This window comes from Oryctolagus cuniculus, chromosome 4, assembly GCF_051225735.1.
Source record: "Oryctolagus cuniculus isolate XC-2025 breed Fujian yellow rabbit chromosome 4, ASM5122573v1, whole genome shotgun sequence".
In the NCBI taxonomy this organism is placed as follows: domain Eukaryota; kingdom Metazoa; phylum Chordata; class Mammalia; order Lagomorpha; family Leporidae; genus Oryctolagus; species Oryctolagus cuniculus.
The window spans coordinates 143,416,070-143,428,694 of NC_142870.1; the positions used below are offsets into that span (position 1 = coordinate 143,416,070).

The 12,625-nt window shown below is 56.1% G+C and overlaps 1 protein-coding gene across 19 annotated transcripts in view; it reads left to right on the plus strand.

Annotated features, from left to right (window-relative positions):
- Positions 1 to 1,907: 1,907 nt before the first annotated feature.
- The window catches only part of NME9 (NME/NM23 family member 9), a 42,707-nt gene continuing 31,989 nt past the window's right edge, over positions 1,908 to 12,625 (plus strand). For 3 of the 19 annotated variants that reach the window (XR_016233272.1, XR_016233270.1, XR_016233271.1), the window contains exons 1-7: positions 1,931 to 2,198; positions 2,952 to 3,023; positions 4,498 to 4,614; positions 5,819 to 5,894; positions 8,434 to 8,516; positions 8,778 to 8,870; positions 11,418 to 11,548. Coding sequence is in view for 14 of the 19 variants with exons in the window: in XM_089332208.1 (XP_089188334.1) it covers positions 2,031 to 2,198; positions 2,952 to 3,023; positions 4,498 to 4,614; positions 5,819 to 5,894; positions 8,434 to 8,516; positions 8,778 to 8,870; positions 9,979 to 10,133; positions 11,418 to 11,548 (895 nt within the window). In the remaining 5 variants the exon portion in view is untranslated. The other 16 variants (XM_089332206.1, XM_008266229.5, XM_089332208.1 and 13 more) reach the window with 15 other exon arrangements.

A 12,625-nucleotide genomic window follows, 5' to 3' on the forward strand; every position in this document is an offset into this window, starting at 1 on the left:
AAGGCCACTTGATTTCCGTGCCCTGTGTTCCCACTCAGGTCTCATGGACTCCTCCCTCCTTTCCTTTCTGTCCCCACTCCTCCCTACCCTGTGCCTGGCTTCCTCATCTTGGCTCACTTCCTGCAAAATTATGCTAATCGGTTGAACCGACCAACACTCTTGAATTCATGTTTTGCTCCTTCCCGGAGCAGTTGAACAAGCATGGGTATCAGACAAGCCCAGGTTCAAAACTTGGCTTATGACACTATGGTCTGAATGTGTCCCTGCAAATCCAGATGCCGAAACTTAATGGCCAGTGGGGTGGTATTAAGACGTGGGCGCTGCGGGAGGGCAGGCGTTTGTGTCCCAGCTACTCTGCTGCTTCCGACCCAACTTCCTGCTAATGCGTCTGGGAGACAGTGGACAACAGCTCAAGACCTGGATGGAGTTCCTGTCTCCTGGTTTCAGCCTGGCCTGGCCCTCGCTGGCTTTTTTTTTTTTTTTTTTTTAAGATTTGTTTATTTGAAAGGCAGAGTTACAGAGAGGCAGAGGGGAAAAAGAGAGACAGAGAGGTCTTCCATCCACTGGTTCACGCCCCAGATGGCTACAACAGCTGGAGCTGGGCCAATTGGAAATCAAAAGCCAGGAGCCAGGAGCTTCTTCCAGGTCTCCCACGTAGGTGCAGGGACCCAAGTACTTGGGCCATCTTCTACTGCTTTCCCAGGCCATAGCAGAGAGCTGGATCAAGAGAGGAGCAGTCGGGTCTAGAACCAGCGCCCATATGGGATGCTGGCACTGCAGGTGGTAGCTTTACCCGCTATGCCACAGTGCCAGCCCCATGGCCCTGGCTATTGCAGGCATTTGGGAGTGAACCACTGGACGGACAATCTGTCTCTTCTCTGTCTCTTCCTCTGTCCTTGTATCATTCTGCCTTTCAAATAAATAAATGCATCTTTTTTTAAAGAGAGGCAGTCCTTAAGAAGTGATGGGGGAAGGAGTGAAGGGCTGGCATTTGGCATAGTGCTCGAGATGCCAGCCACTTGGGAATCCACATCCCGCATCAGAGTGGTGCCTGGGTTCTGGTCCTGGCTCTGCTTCCAATTCCAGCGTCCTGTGGATACACACTCTGGGAGGCAGCAGGTGATGTCCCGGGTACTTGGGTGTCTGTCACCCACACAGCTGACCCGCATTGCATTCCTGGCTCCTGGCGTAGGCCTGGCCCAGCCCTGGCTCTTGCCCTGGCTGCCTGTCTGCCTTTCACATACTTAAATAAATAAATAATATAAAAAGGTGACTAGGTCGTGACGGCTCCTGCCTTCAGGAGCGGGACTGGGTGCTCTTGCGGCAGGCCTCCAGGGAGATGTTGGCCCTCTCTTTTGCCTTGCCCTGGTGAGGACAGTTCTCTCCTCCGAAGGGTGCGGCCCTCAGCAGGCAATAGAACTTTCTGGCACCTTGATCTGGCACTTCCCAGCCTCCAGAGCCGTGAGAAATAAATTCCTGCTCTCTGTAAGCCACCCTGTTAGAGCAGCGTGTGTGCATGCATTAAAGCATACTGCCAGAAAAACATTCCTTTTAACTTGGGCCAGCGGCTTCACCTCTTTGAAGTTGCTCCCTCATCTGCGCAGGGGATAATGATAGCCATCTTCCTGGGCCTTCTGAGAGAAGAGCAAAATGCAGCTCAGCAAAGATGAGTGTTAGGCCCCCTCCTCTCTGCAAGTCCCCACGAATCCTTACTGCCTAGTAAACCAGGATGGAGCTCCTCAACCCTGCACGCCAGCCACTGCAGGGACCCCTGCCACTACCACCCACCACTACGCCACCCAGGGTCCCCAGACTGTGCCTGGGGCCAGCTGCCCAGGCTTTGCACCTCGCCTCCATTTCTGCCTATCCATGCCTGGCATTCCCACCGTGCCCAGTGCAGCCGCCCCTCTGCCAGGAAGCCCCGTCCTCCAGTCATTCCACAGTGAACACTTACACTGAACTAGGTGAGTGGCTCTCACTTGATGTGCAAGTCAGAAATCTGAGTCCACAAACAGCAAAACCACGAACTCATGCTGCCTGGCGTGGTGGGGGCCCCGGCGCCTGCTGAGCGCACCCGGTTTCGGTTCCACGCAGTCGTTGACGTCTACCAAGGCTGGTGCGGCCCCTGCAAGCCTGCGGTGAGCCTTTTCCAGAAGCTGAGGCTCGAGGTTGGCCCGGACCTTCTGCATTTTGCACTGGTAAGCGTCTCTCGCAGCAAAATGTCACCCAATGTTTGAAGATCGCAGACGGCATCAGGAAGGGGGAGCTGCTTTGTTCAGATCACTGAAAAGCATTGGCTGTGGATGTTTTCTTGATGTCTGTGGCAATGCTTTATCATCTGGGGGCTTTATCATCTGGGGGCCGTGTCTCGAGGCTGTTTGGGGGGAAGGCATGTGCTACTCTTGGCCTGTGAACACTATCGGCTGCAACGTGACTCCCAGAGCGCAAGCTCCTAAATTGCCACCCTCTGCTCCACAGAGGGGACGGCCAGCACATAGTCCCCAGGACCACTGAGGGAAAATGGGTCTCAACTGCAGATCAGTGTGCGAGGGACGCTGTGGACACGCACACGGGTTGGAGGTTCACAGACAGAGAGGAGGGGGGCGACAGAACTGAGCAGCCGGGTCTTAAGCAGTGGGACTTCAAGCCCTTGACCGCTCCTCCCCTGGGACCCGTTTTGGGGGCTTCTGCAGAGTGTGCTTGGGAAAAGCTGCCTGAGGATCTGTTAGGTCCACGCCCGGTGGGTTTTGTCAGACAACGCGGGCAAGGCCTCAGCGCCCTCCCTCCCCATCACTGGGTGGCGTGGCTGGGCTGGGCGCAGGAGGAACTTTGTCCCCTCTTCATTTGGCTCAAGGCCGTGGGACAGGAGCAGCTTGAGAGAGACGCAGGGCGCAGGGCCGCACCGGGAGGGCGGTGGCCCAGGGGGCCTGCTGACTGCCTGTTTCCTGTAGGCAGAGGCCGACTCTCTTGATGTCCTCAACAAATACCGCGGGAGGTGCGAGCCCACCTTTCTGTTTTATGCGGTAAGTACATTTTCCGAAGCAGATCACTTGACGCTCACAGATCATCAGAGCTCGATGAGATGCGTCTTGCTGGCATCAGCTTGCTCACTCTCGGAACCACATGAGTGTGGACATTCCTCTGGACTGTTCTGTTCCGTGGGCAACACACAGACTTCCCCTAAGATGCGGTGCTGCAGGGTGCCCGCTCTGGGGCTCTGCCCAGTGGGCGGTGGACGATGAGGCTTCCCAGTGGTCTCCCTGCACTGCACGTGCTCCTTCTCGGCGCAGGAGTCCTCCGAGCCCTCAGTGCTCCAGGTTTTCAGACTTCTGTCTTCTGCTCCGTAAAGGACAGCTGGAACCACGGTGAATACTCCCTTACAGCCTGGATGAGCTCTGCATTCACCTTTTATGTCCCCGTAAAACATAAAGGTCGTTACAGAGTCAGAAATGAGAGCGATGACTGGGGGAAGCCACGTGGTTCGGTGTTTTGCAAAGAGAATTTGGGTGCTGCACCCACGGTCGAGCTCCGTGCCCCTAGGAGTCTGTACTTACAACAGATTGATACCCTGCTCCTGATCCAGGCCAGCCCCCCTCCTTGTACGGTCAGGGAAACTGGGGTCTACTCAGCCGGGTCTCCTGAGGACCAGGCCAAGGTTGTTCATCTTGGAGAACTTTGGTCTGGTCCTGGCCTCAGCTCTGCAAGCATCGCACATGACAAGCTCATGCTCAGCCATGATTCCAGCCTCGCACTGTAGTAGGGAGACTGAGATTCTCAAGGAAGGGAGGGCAGAGTGACAGGTGCTCAGAGGTGTGCGCACCTGCAGCCACGCTGGACATGGGAGCCCCGCAGTAGACACACGATGGTTTCTACACGGTGTGATGGCTGCAAGCCATTAAGCCATAAATCACCATCACCAGAGCTGGAACGTGGCCCCCTGGGTGGAGGGATGGTGATGGAGGGAAGCCCCGTGCCCTGTGCTCACGCCACTGGGACGCACACCGAGACAACGCAGGTTCACCCCAGATGCCACCCACACCAGGAAGGCTTCCCTGACCACCCAGATGGCGCTGCCTGGCTGTACAGCGATCACTTCTTGTGCACGACGACCTTTTCCTCCTCCTTCACGGAGGCCGCGACTCTGTCCTTTTACTTTCAGTGATTCTGCTCTTTGCCCTTGGCTGGGCGCTGGCTCAGGGATTTGTTGTCTGAATTGAGCCACCCACAAGCTACAGAGTGTGCACTGCTCCTGCCCTCACCAACTGCCCGCTACCTCGGGGAAACTCTGAAAGCAGGGGCTGCGGGGAGGAGGCAGAGGGGAGAGAGGAAAAGAGAAAAGCCGGGTGAGAGCGGGGAACAGACGGGAGGGCCCCCTGGGCCGGGATGCAGCCTGCAGCGAAGAGGAAGCTAGAGGCCATGGGCCTGGGCTGGGTTGGGCTGGCCTTGATCTTGGGCAGACTCCTTACCACCGGTTTGGTCCCTTGTAACCTGTGCTAGGGCGGAGAGCTGGTGGCTGTGGTTAGAGGCGCCAATGCTCCGCTGCTGCAGAAAACCATCCTCGACCAGCTGGAGGCTGAGAAGCAGGTGCTGGCTGAAGGCGGAGAGCGGAAAGCGGTAAAGAGAAAGTTCTGCAAGCTGCAGGCTCCCAAGTCCCGCCCCCACCGCCCCAGCCCCACCCCGCCGCCCTGCCCACCTTCCTGGGAGCTGTCAGGGGACAGCCGCACTCGGGTCCCACGCTGGCTCTGTCCCTCACGCACGGCCCCGGAAGCTGCTGTGCACCTCTGTGATGTGTGTGCGTTTGGAAGCTTCTTGTAAGAGGCACCCCCTTTCCCAAAGTCCTTTCACTACTCTTACCCGTTTCCCTTCCATCCCCCGTGCGACCTCTCACACACACTGAGTGCAGACATGAAACTGAAGTCAGAGAGCCATGCAGCTGGGCGGAGGGGCAGCACTGTGGGCTCCCCGGGCCTATGGGTGAACTCTCTCCTGAGGACCCTCACATCCCTGGAGGGTTTCCTTGGGGTCCCACCAGCTGCATTCCTTTCATCTAGAAATGAAGCTCTGTGGGACCAGGAGAGACAAGGGCGGCAGAGCTTGCCGTGTGAGACGCTATTTCCATGATAACACAGGCTGCAAATTCTTCACACACACACACACACACACACACACACTGGCTGCACTTGAAATCCACACACCGTGGGTGGAGAGAGACATTTGCAGATGCTCTGTGCATCTGCCCAGCGCGTGCGTGCCTGAACATTCTCCCTGCTCGTTATGCAGGCTCTCAGATTCAATTCCAAATAGCAAAGCCCTCTTTTCATAGCCTGCATAAGAATCCAATCCAGTCTTTTTCAAGAAAACTAGCAGTTTTCCCCTAAGGGGAAAAAAAATTGCAAATGCTTCCAGTTCCTTGTGCATCCTCCAGGGAAGACAGGCGACCCCTCCCTATACTCGTCTTCGCACTCTGTAGCTGATCACTTAATAGCAACTTGCATTTTCAATTCTGTGTCTTCTGGCCAATTTCCTATGTTGCTTTTTTCTTCAGTGCCTACCTAATGCTCATGAAACAGGCAGAGGCTAAAACTGAAGCCAGCATGGATTTCCTGGTGTTCCAGCTCTCACCCCCCCATCCCCCACCAACTAAACAGGAGCTCCTCAAGCTTCCAAGACTCTGATCACCCTCCCTTCCCTCCCCGCCTCCCACCCTTTCCGGCCCTGTGTTTTGGCCTTTGCCTCTTCGTTTTCTGCGGGGTTGGAGAGGGCTTAGTGGGCATTTTAATGAGCTAACTGCGTTCCGTTCATGACCACTTTGTGCTAGATTAAGGATGAGGCTCTGTCTGATGAAGACGGATGTCTTTCCCGTGGAAAGGACGGTCGGGCAGACGAGGACGTGGGTGAGTGCAGCAGCGACGAGTGTGGCGAGTGGGGCGAGGCGGCCAGATCCGCTGGACGGTAAATGCGTGAGCGTGAGCAGTCAGCGGGTTGGGCAGTCTGAACTCTGAGCAGACCAAGCATCAACTGTTTCGTTGCCAGTTGCCCCGGAGCAGCATCTTGGGCGCATTCCACCGCTCTCTCTCGTTCAAGTAGAACAAGTGTGACATTCATGGCGAGCTCCACTCAGTCAAATGAGGGAAACGGACTTAAGGCAGTGACTCTGGGCTTGACCGAGTCCTGACCTGAGCTGAAAGAGGTGGGCGTTCAGTGTAGCAATTTAAGACACCTCTTAGGACATCTGCCTACCACATTGGAGCACCTGAGTTCAAGCCCTGCCCCCACTTCTGATCCAGCTTCCTGCTTACGCTGACCCTGGGAGGCAGCCCATGATGGCTCCCGGACTCAGGTCCCTGCCCCCCAGGTGAGACCTGGGTTGAGTTCCTGGCTCCTGGCTTTGGCCTGACCCAACCCCAGCTACTGTGGGCATTTGGGGAATGAACCAGTGGAGGGGAGATCTCTGTCGGTCACTTTCTCTTTCTACCTTTCAAGTCAATAAAAATGTTTTCAAAAATCTTTATTTTTTCCCACCCTTTTGAGACCGACTTGGTCTGGCTGTAAGAGAAGCCAGGAAGTAGGAAGCAGTTGTGGGGTGGCATCCTGCGTGGGTACTGAGACACCAGGGAGAAGGGGTGAGGCTCAGGAGCCAAGCTGCTAAGAAGAGGGAGTTTTTAGAAACGCCTGCACGAAGTGGAGGGGCTGTTTCTCCGGGTGTGGGTCACGAGGCTGAGTTGGATCCTAACACGGAAGGAGGACGGTTTAGGGCCTCCAGAAAACTTCAGCTGTGAAGACGGAATCAGCAGCTGGGCTTCTGCCGGGGCCACCTGTTGCCTCCTCTCTGCTCATGTCCTCTTTCCGCCCTCCTTCGCGATTTCTTCCCAAACCACACCCTGCCGTGCCCTGGCCCTTAGCCTGCTCTCGCTGACGGCCAAGCTTTGGGACATCTGCCCACTCTCTGCCTCCCACCCATGCCTGGCCTCTGCCCACGGCGATCCTCGTGGTGCCCAAGCTGACGGGCAGGCGCCAGTTCTAGTCCGGGGGATGGTTCGGCAGAATAGGAGGATCTCACATCTGCCTCCTCAAGAGCCCTCCTCTCGGCTCTGACCTGTCAGGTGCTTGCTGTGTTGCTCCTCCGGCTCCCCCCTCTTTCTCTCACTGGTTCCTTGGGCTGCACTCTCCAGCTGGGGCTCAGTGCGTGCCTGCTTTGGCCTCTTCTCCCTCTACACTTCCTGGTGAGCTCACTCATCACTCTATTAATAATGGGACTTATTGTAACAATCTCTTTTTTTGAAAGATTTATTGTATTTATTTATTTGAAAGTTATACAGAGACAGGAGGAAAGAGAGAATGAAAGAGAGAGAGAGAATGAGAGAGAGAGAGAGAGAGGTCTTCCATCCTCTGATTTACTCCCCAGATAACCACAATGGCCAGAGCTGCACCGATCCAAAGCCAGGAGCCAGGAGCTTCCTCCAGGTCTCTCACATAGGTGCAGGGGCCCAAGGACTTGGTCCATCCTCCACTGCTTTCCCAGGCCATAGCAGAGAGCTGGATCGGAAGTGGAGCAGCCGGGACTAGAACTGCTGCCCATATGGGATGCTGGCACTGGAGGCGGCAGCTTTATCCACTATGCCACAGTGCCAGCCCCTATAACAATCTCTTAAAGTGTAAGAATTCCTAGCACATTCGAATTCATCATCATGAGAAAACGGACAGATTTATTGCCTAAAATGATTTCAGGCCCTTTCATGTTTTTGAGACTTTTTTTTTTTTTTTGCATTGAAAATGCTCCTTCAGTGCAGATATGGTCTTGTCTCGTTGCACCGCAACCAACGTGAAGGGTGGGAACAGGTGTTGGGGGGAATGCAGACTGTGGTGTAGACTGGCCAGTGTGCAACTGGTGCCTCAGCTCACAAGGAGCTGGCCCATCGAGGCGCCTTCTCCTGGAATTTGCATTGAAACAGCAAGGACTAGAGCCGAAAGCTGTGTAGACTCCGGGCCCCGGGGCAGCCATTACTGGTCATATGGCAGGAAAGGTGAAAAGCAGCAGAGGCAAGGCAGCCCGGAGAGAGGAGAATGCACGGGCAGCAGCGGAGGCTGCAGATCCTGACGGGGACAGGCGGCGGCGGGTGGCCGGGTCTGTGTTGCTGCCACTCCAGGCTGATTCATTTGTTTCTCTCTCGCTTTCTGTTCCTGAGCAGTCTCTCAGAGGTCCCCTCTTGGGTTCGTGGGGCCAGCCTCGGTTCCTCGCAGCCAGGTTGAGGTTGAGGACTGGAGCCAGCCCAGGGGGCATCGCTTAAGAGTTTGGGTCTGCAGGGGCACAGCTAAGAAGCCAGGCGACAGCACCCCAGGAGCCCTGCACTCTGTGCAGTGGAGCCTTGTGTAGTGCCTCGTGGGAGCTTCCCCCACCAGCACCTCACAGCGCCCTCTCTCGGCCTCTTCCAGTCTCCTCGGAGAAGACCTGTACCCTGGCGATCATTAAGCCAGATGCAGTGGTGCACGGCAAGGCTGATGAGATTATGGTGAAGGTGAGAGAGCACTCGGGTGGCACCAGTGTCCTCAAGGTGGGGCATCCTTGAGGGGAAAGAAGGAGCCAAGGAGCCGTCACTCACATTCCACTCAAGTGAATGATAAATGCTGGATCTGCTGGGGACAGGTGCAGTGGGGCCTGAGAGCCTCTACAGCTTCGGACGTTGCCCGTCTTTAGTTTTTATATTTTAACTGCGTGAAACATGGCTCTGGGCTTGCTGTGCTGCCAGAGTACTCAGATACACATCTGTGTTCTGCAGATCCAGGAAGCTGGGTTTGACATCCTAACGAGTGAAGAGAGGACCATGACAGAGGCAGAGATGAGACTTTTCTACCAGCACAGAGCTGGAGAGGTCAGCTCCTCGCTTCATCGTGCCCACACCCTCCCATCCCTTGCCCGGCTTCCCGCGCGTGTTCCCAGATGGCTGGTAGGTTAGGAGCCAGCAGAGCATGGTGGGTCAGGTCTCTGCTCTCCGCCTGGAGGACAGGTGCATCAGGCGGGGCTCGGTGGTTGCAAGGCAAGAATCTGGACCCTAAGGAGTGAATACGGAATTTGTGAGTGTGCTCTACAGCTCACGGAAAGGAGGGAGCAGCATTGGAGGACGAGTTCACAAGGAGGAGAGGAACTCGGCCAGTCCTGGGATCTCGGAAGCCAAGCTGCTCGCATCTCGCTGTAGACACAGCCGTTGGACATCGCAGAATCCTCTGCTATTCGTCCCTCTGTGTGGCAGTCTGCTGCCCTGGCTGGGGTCATAGCCTCGCCTCTTAGGTTAGGGACCTGTGTATTGGAAGGGATAGGCAGCGTGGTCGTCAGTCAATATAGAACCAAATGAAATGGGGAAGGGCTGTGACCCAGAGGAAAACCAGAGCACTGCTACCTGAAGGAGAAAGGGTTGCAAGGTGTCACCAAAGAAAAAAACACCAAAAACAACCAACAACTGAAGTCTCAACTGTACTCCACCCTTTGGTTAAACCATCCAGCGATGTCCATATATATGATCTTTAAGGATTAGTTTTATGTATTTAAGGGAGAGAGAAGAAAGAGGGAGGGAGAGGCAGAGAGAGCTGTCCCATCCACTGGTTCACTCCCCAGGAGTCTGCACCAGCTGGGACTTGAACCCAGGCTCTCCAGTATGGAACCCAGATGTCTTCATGGCGAGGGTAAATGCCTGCTCCCGCATGGATGGTCTTTCAGATGCCTCCACCTCTTAGCATTTTCTCGTGTTTAACCCCATATTGAGTCAACTTGAAGTCTTACCTTTTGGGGTTCTTCAGGTGTGGCTGGTCATTATTGGCTCCCCTCCCTGGCACCCTCCCCAGCTGGCTGGGGAGGCCAGGCAGGGGAAGTGCTGTGGCTGAGTGTCCATGGGCATGCTGGTGGGTGGCATGGCTGCCCACCGCCCCCCCTGCAGGCCCCAACGGCTCCTTCCCTGGGTCACTGTGTCCCCTCCCTGTGCCTAGGAGGCATTTGAGAAGCTGGTGCGTCACATGTGCAGTGGGCCGAGCCATCTCCTGATCCTCACCAGGACTGAGGGCGCTGAGGATGTGGTCACGGCCTGGAGAGACTTCATGGGGCCCTGTGACCCCCATGTGGCCAGGAGGGAGCAGCCTGAAAGGTGACGTCACCAGCTGGGGTCCTGTCATCCATCCCCCACATCCCAGGAAGCTGTGGTGCTCAACTCAGAATGGAGGGGAACACAGACGGCTCTCTGGTCACCAGATGGCCCCTTCTGTCTTATATCTGGAGGGACCCTGACACAGGTCCCCTGACCCGGTGCTCGGCCTCAGCTGTCTCTGCCAATCCTCTGCTCTGTGCTGAGGGAGGCTGCTGGATTCTGTCTCAGTCACTGTTCTCTCTCTCTCTCTCTCTCTCTCAGCGAGTCCCATAGTGTGCTCCCAGGAAAATGCAGATTCCAGCTTGGCAAGACAGAGTCTGCATGGCAGCTCCGCCCCTCCACGCTCCTCCCCACTCCGGGGCCCTGAGGCCCTCTAGACTGCCAGCACCCCCTTCTGCACCAGGCTGGTTGAGCTGCTCCTTGGCCGTTAGTATTGGGTCTGGCATGGCCAGTGCCAAACCCACTGAAGCAGAGAGCTCAACCAACAGGAAAGAAGCTGACAACGGGCCAAGGCGCAGCACTTGTACCCGGTGGTCGTGTGGGACCGGGGTATTCATGTATGAGTCAGGGCTTAGATCTCAGGTCACCACGTACTCTGGCAAGTGCCTTCTCTGCCTCAGTTTGCTCATCTCTAAATGTGTGTGTGTGTGTGTGTGTGTATACTGATACATATACATATATATAGGTACTTCAAACAGTTCACAGAAAATGTGTATAATCAAAAATCATGCCTAGATTTCCAATTCTTCACACCCAAATAAACTCACCCACTAAGTTCCTCAAGTTCTCTTGGTGCACAGCTCGTGGAGTACTTAGAACCGCACCTGACACGTGCCTACCCGTGCGGCTGTATCAGGCACGTTAGTGTTACCTGATGGGGTTACTGCGAGGATGAACTGTGCATGGCCGTATCATCATCACTCGGCATGGTGCTAGCCCTTGGTTGCGGCAGTGACAAAATGGCAGCTCCTGCGTTTGCTCCATTGCTCACACAGCTCTAAGATGGGGATAACAGCCGTGTCCCTCAGAGGGCTGTGGCAAACACGCAGTGAGCTGTGCGGGGAGAGCAGCCGGCCCCACGCACAGAGCACCGCCACGACAGAGCAGACACCGGCTCCCGGGAGTGACAACGCGGCTGCTGTTGGTGGTGGTGCCCACGAGGGAGGAAGCGGCATCTCAGGCGTGCAGAGTGCTGATTGGTAGCCGGTGATCGTGTTGCCAGAAAGCAAAACATTGCTTTACAAATGAAATGGCTGCTGCTTTCCGTTTTGCCGATCCCTGCAGCCTCCGGGCCCAGTACGGCACAGAGATGCCCTGTAACGCCGTGCACGGAAGCCGGGACAGGGAAGACGCCAACAAAGAGCTGGCCTTGCTCTTTCCCAACTTCCGCTTTACAGACACGGAAACCCCTCAGGGTAAGTCCTGCAGGCAGAGTTGGCCTTTATTGAAAAGAAATGTGTGGCTGCTACTTGTGCTGGGAGGGGGGCGGGGTTGCTGATAGTAATTACCTGGCCAGTTCTGCGGATGGGAGCCTGAGTATCTCTGCTGGACCATTTGTGCTTTGATGGAGCAACAGTGTTGCTTCTTGCTACCTCCTGACATGTTTGCTGCGGCCTGTTTTGGAGTCATCTTTTCATTGCAAAAGTACCGCTTTGCATTTCCCGGTGGAAGCCACCAAGAAGGTTTAACTCTCCGGCCCATGCTGGACCCCCGTGGGCTGGCAGGGCTGTGCAGGCCTCTGCTGGGAGGCTTCTCTGGCCCTTGTATCCCTGCGCCCACCTTTGCATGGGGAGAGGGGGTGATGGTGGAGGACCTTCCCTGTCCTGGGGAGCAGCCGCAGCCTCTGCAAAGGCTCGCTGGGACCTCAGCCCCTGTGTCTGGGTAGGAACCCAGGGGACCCAGAGTACATGGGACTTGGCCCATTCCACAGCTGGGGGAAGAACCGGGCCTGCCCTGGGCTCTTCCTGTGGCTGACTTACAAGTCTCTGGTCTGAGCCCATGATGGGGTGGGAGGGGCTGAGGGATGAATCTCCTGGGAAAACCCAAAGGGTGGGAGGCCTGGATGCTTGGGAGATCTAAATGATGATCATCCGCGTGTGACTCCACCTGTGGGGTTTAACCCGTTACCCGCTGACACGCTGGATATGCTGGGAGCCGACCTGTGCTGGCCTGGTCTCACCCCTGCCGCTGCTCCAGGAGGTGTAATTACTTCCGCTGCCCAGTGGAGGGAGTCAGGGAGTCCTGGGAAGTGGGGCTGGCGCTGGGCCTGGTGCAGATCTTCACCCTCCCGCTGGGCCCAGGATCAGCAGTCTCTTGAGGGGTGCTTGGGAACAAGTGGGTGTTAACTCAGGACCAAGTCTGGGGCAGGGGGAGGGTGGAGCCCTGGGAAACCCTCAGGGGCTGTAGGGAGAGTGATGGGAGATCCCGAGCCAGATTTCTGGCCTCAGATGATGAGAAAGGGGACAGTTCCTGAGGGTCTGAGCCCAGACCAC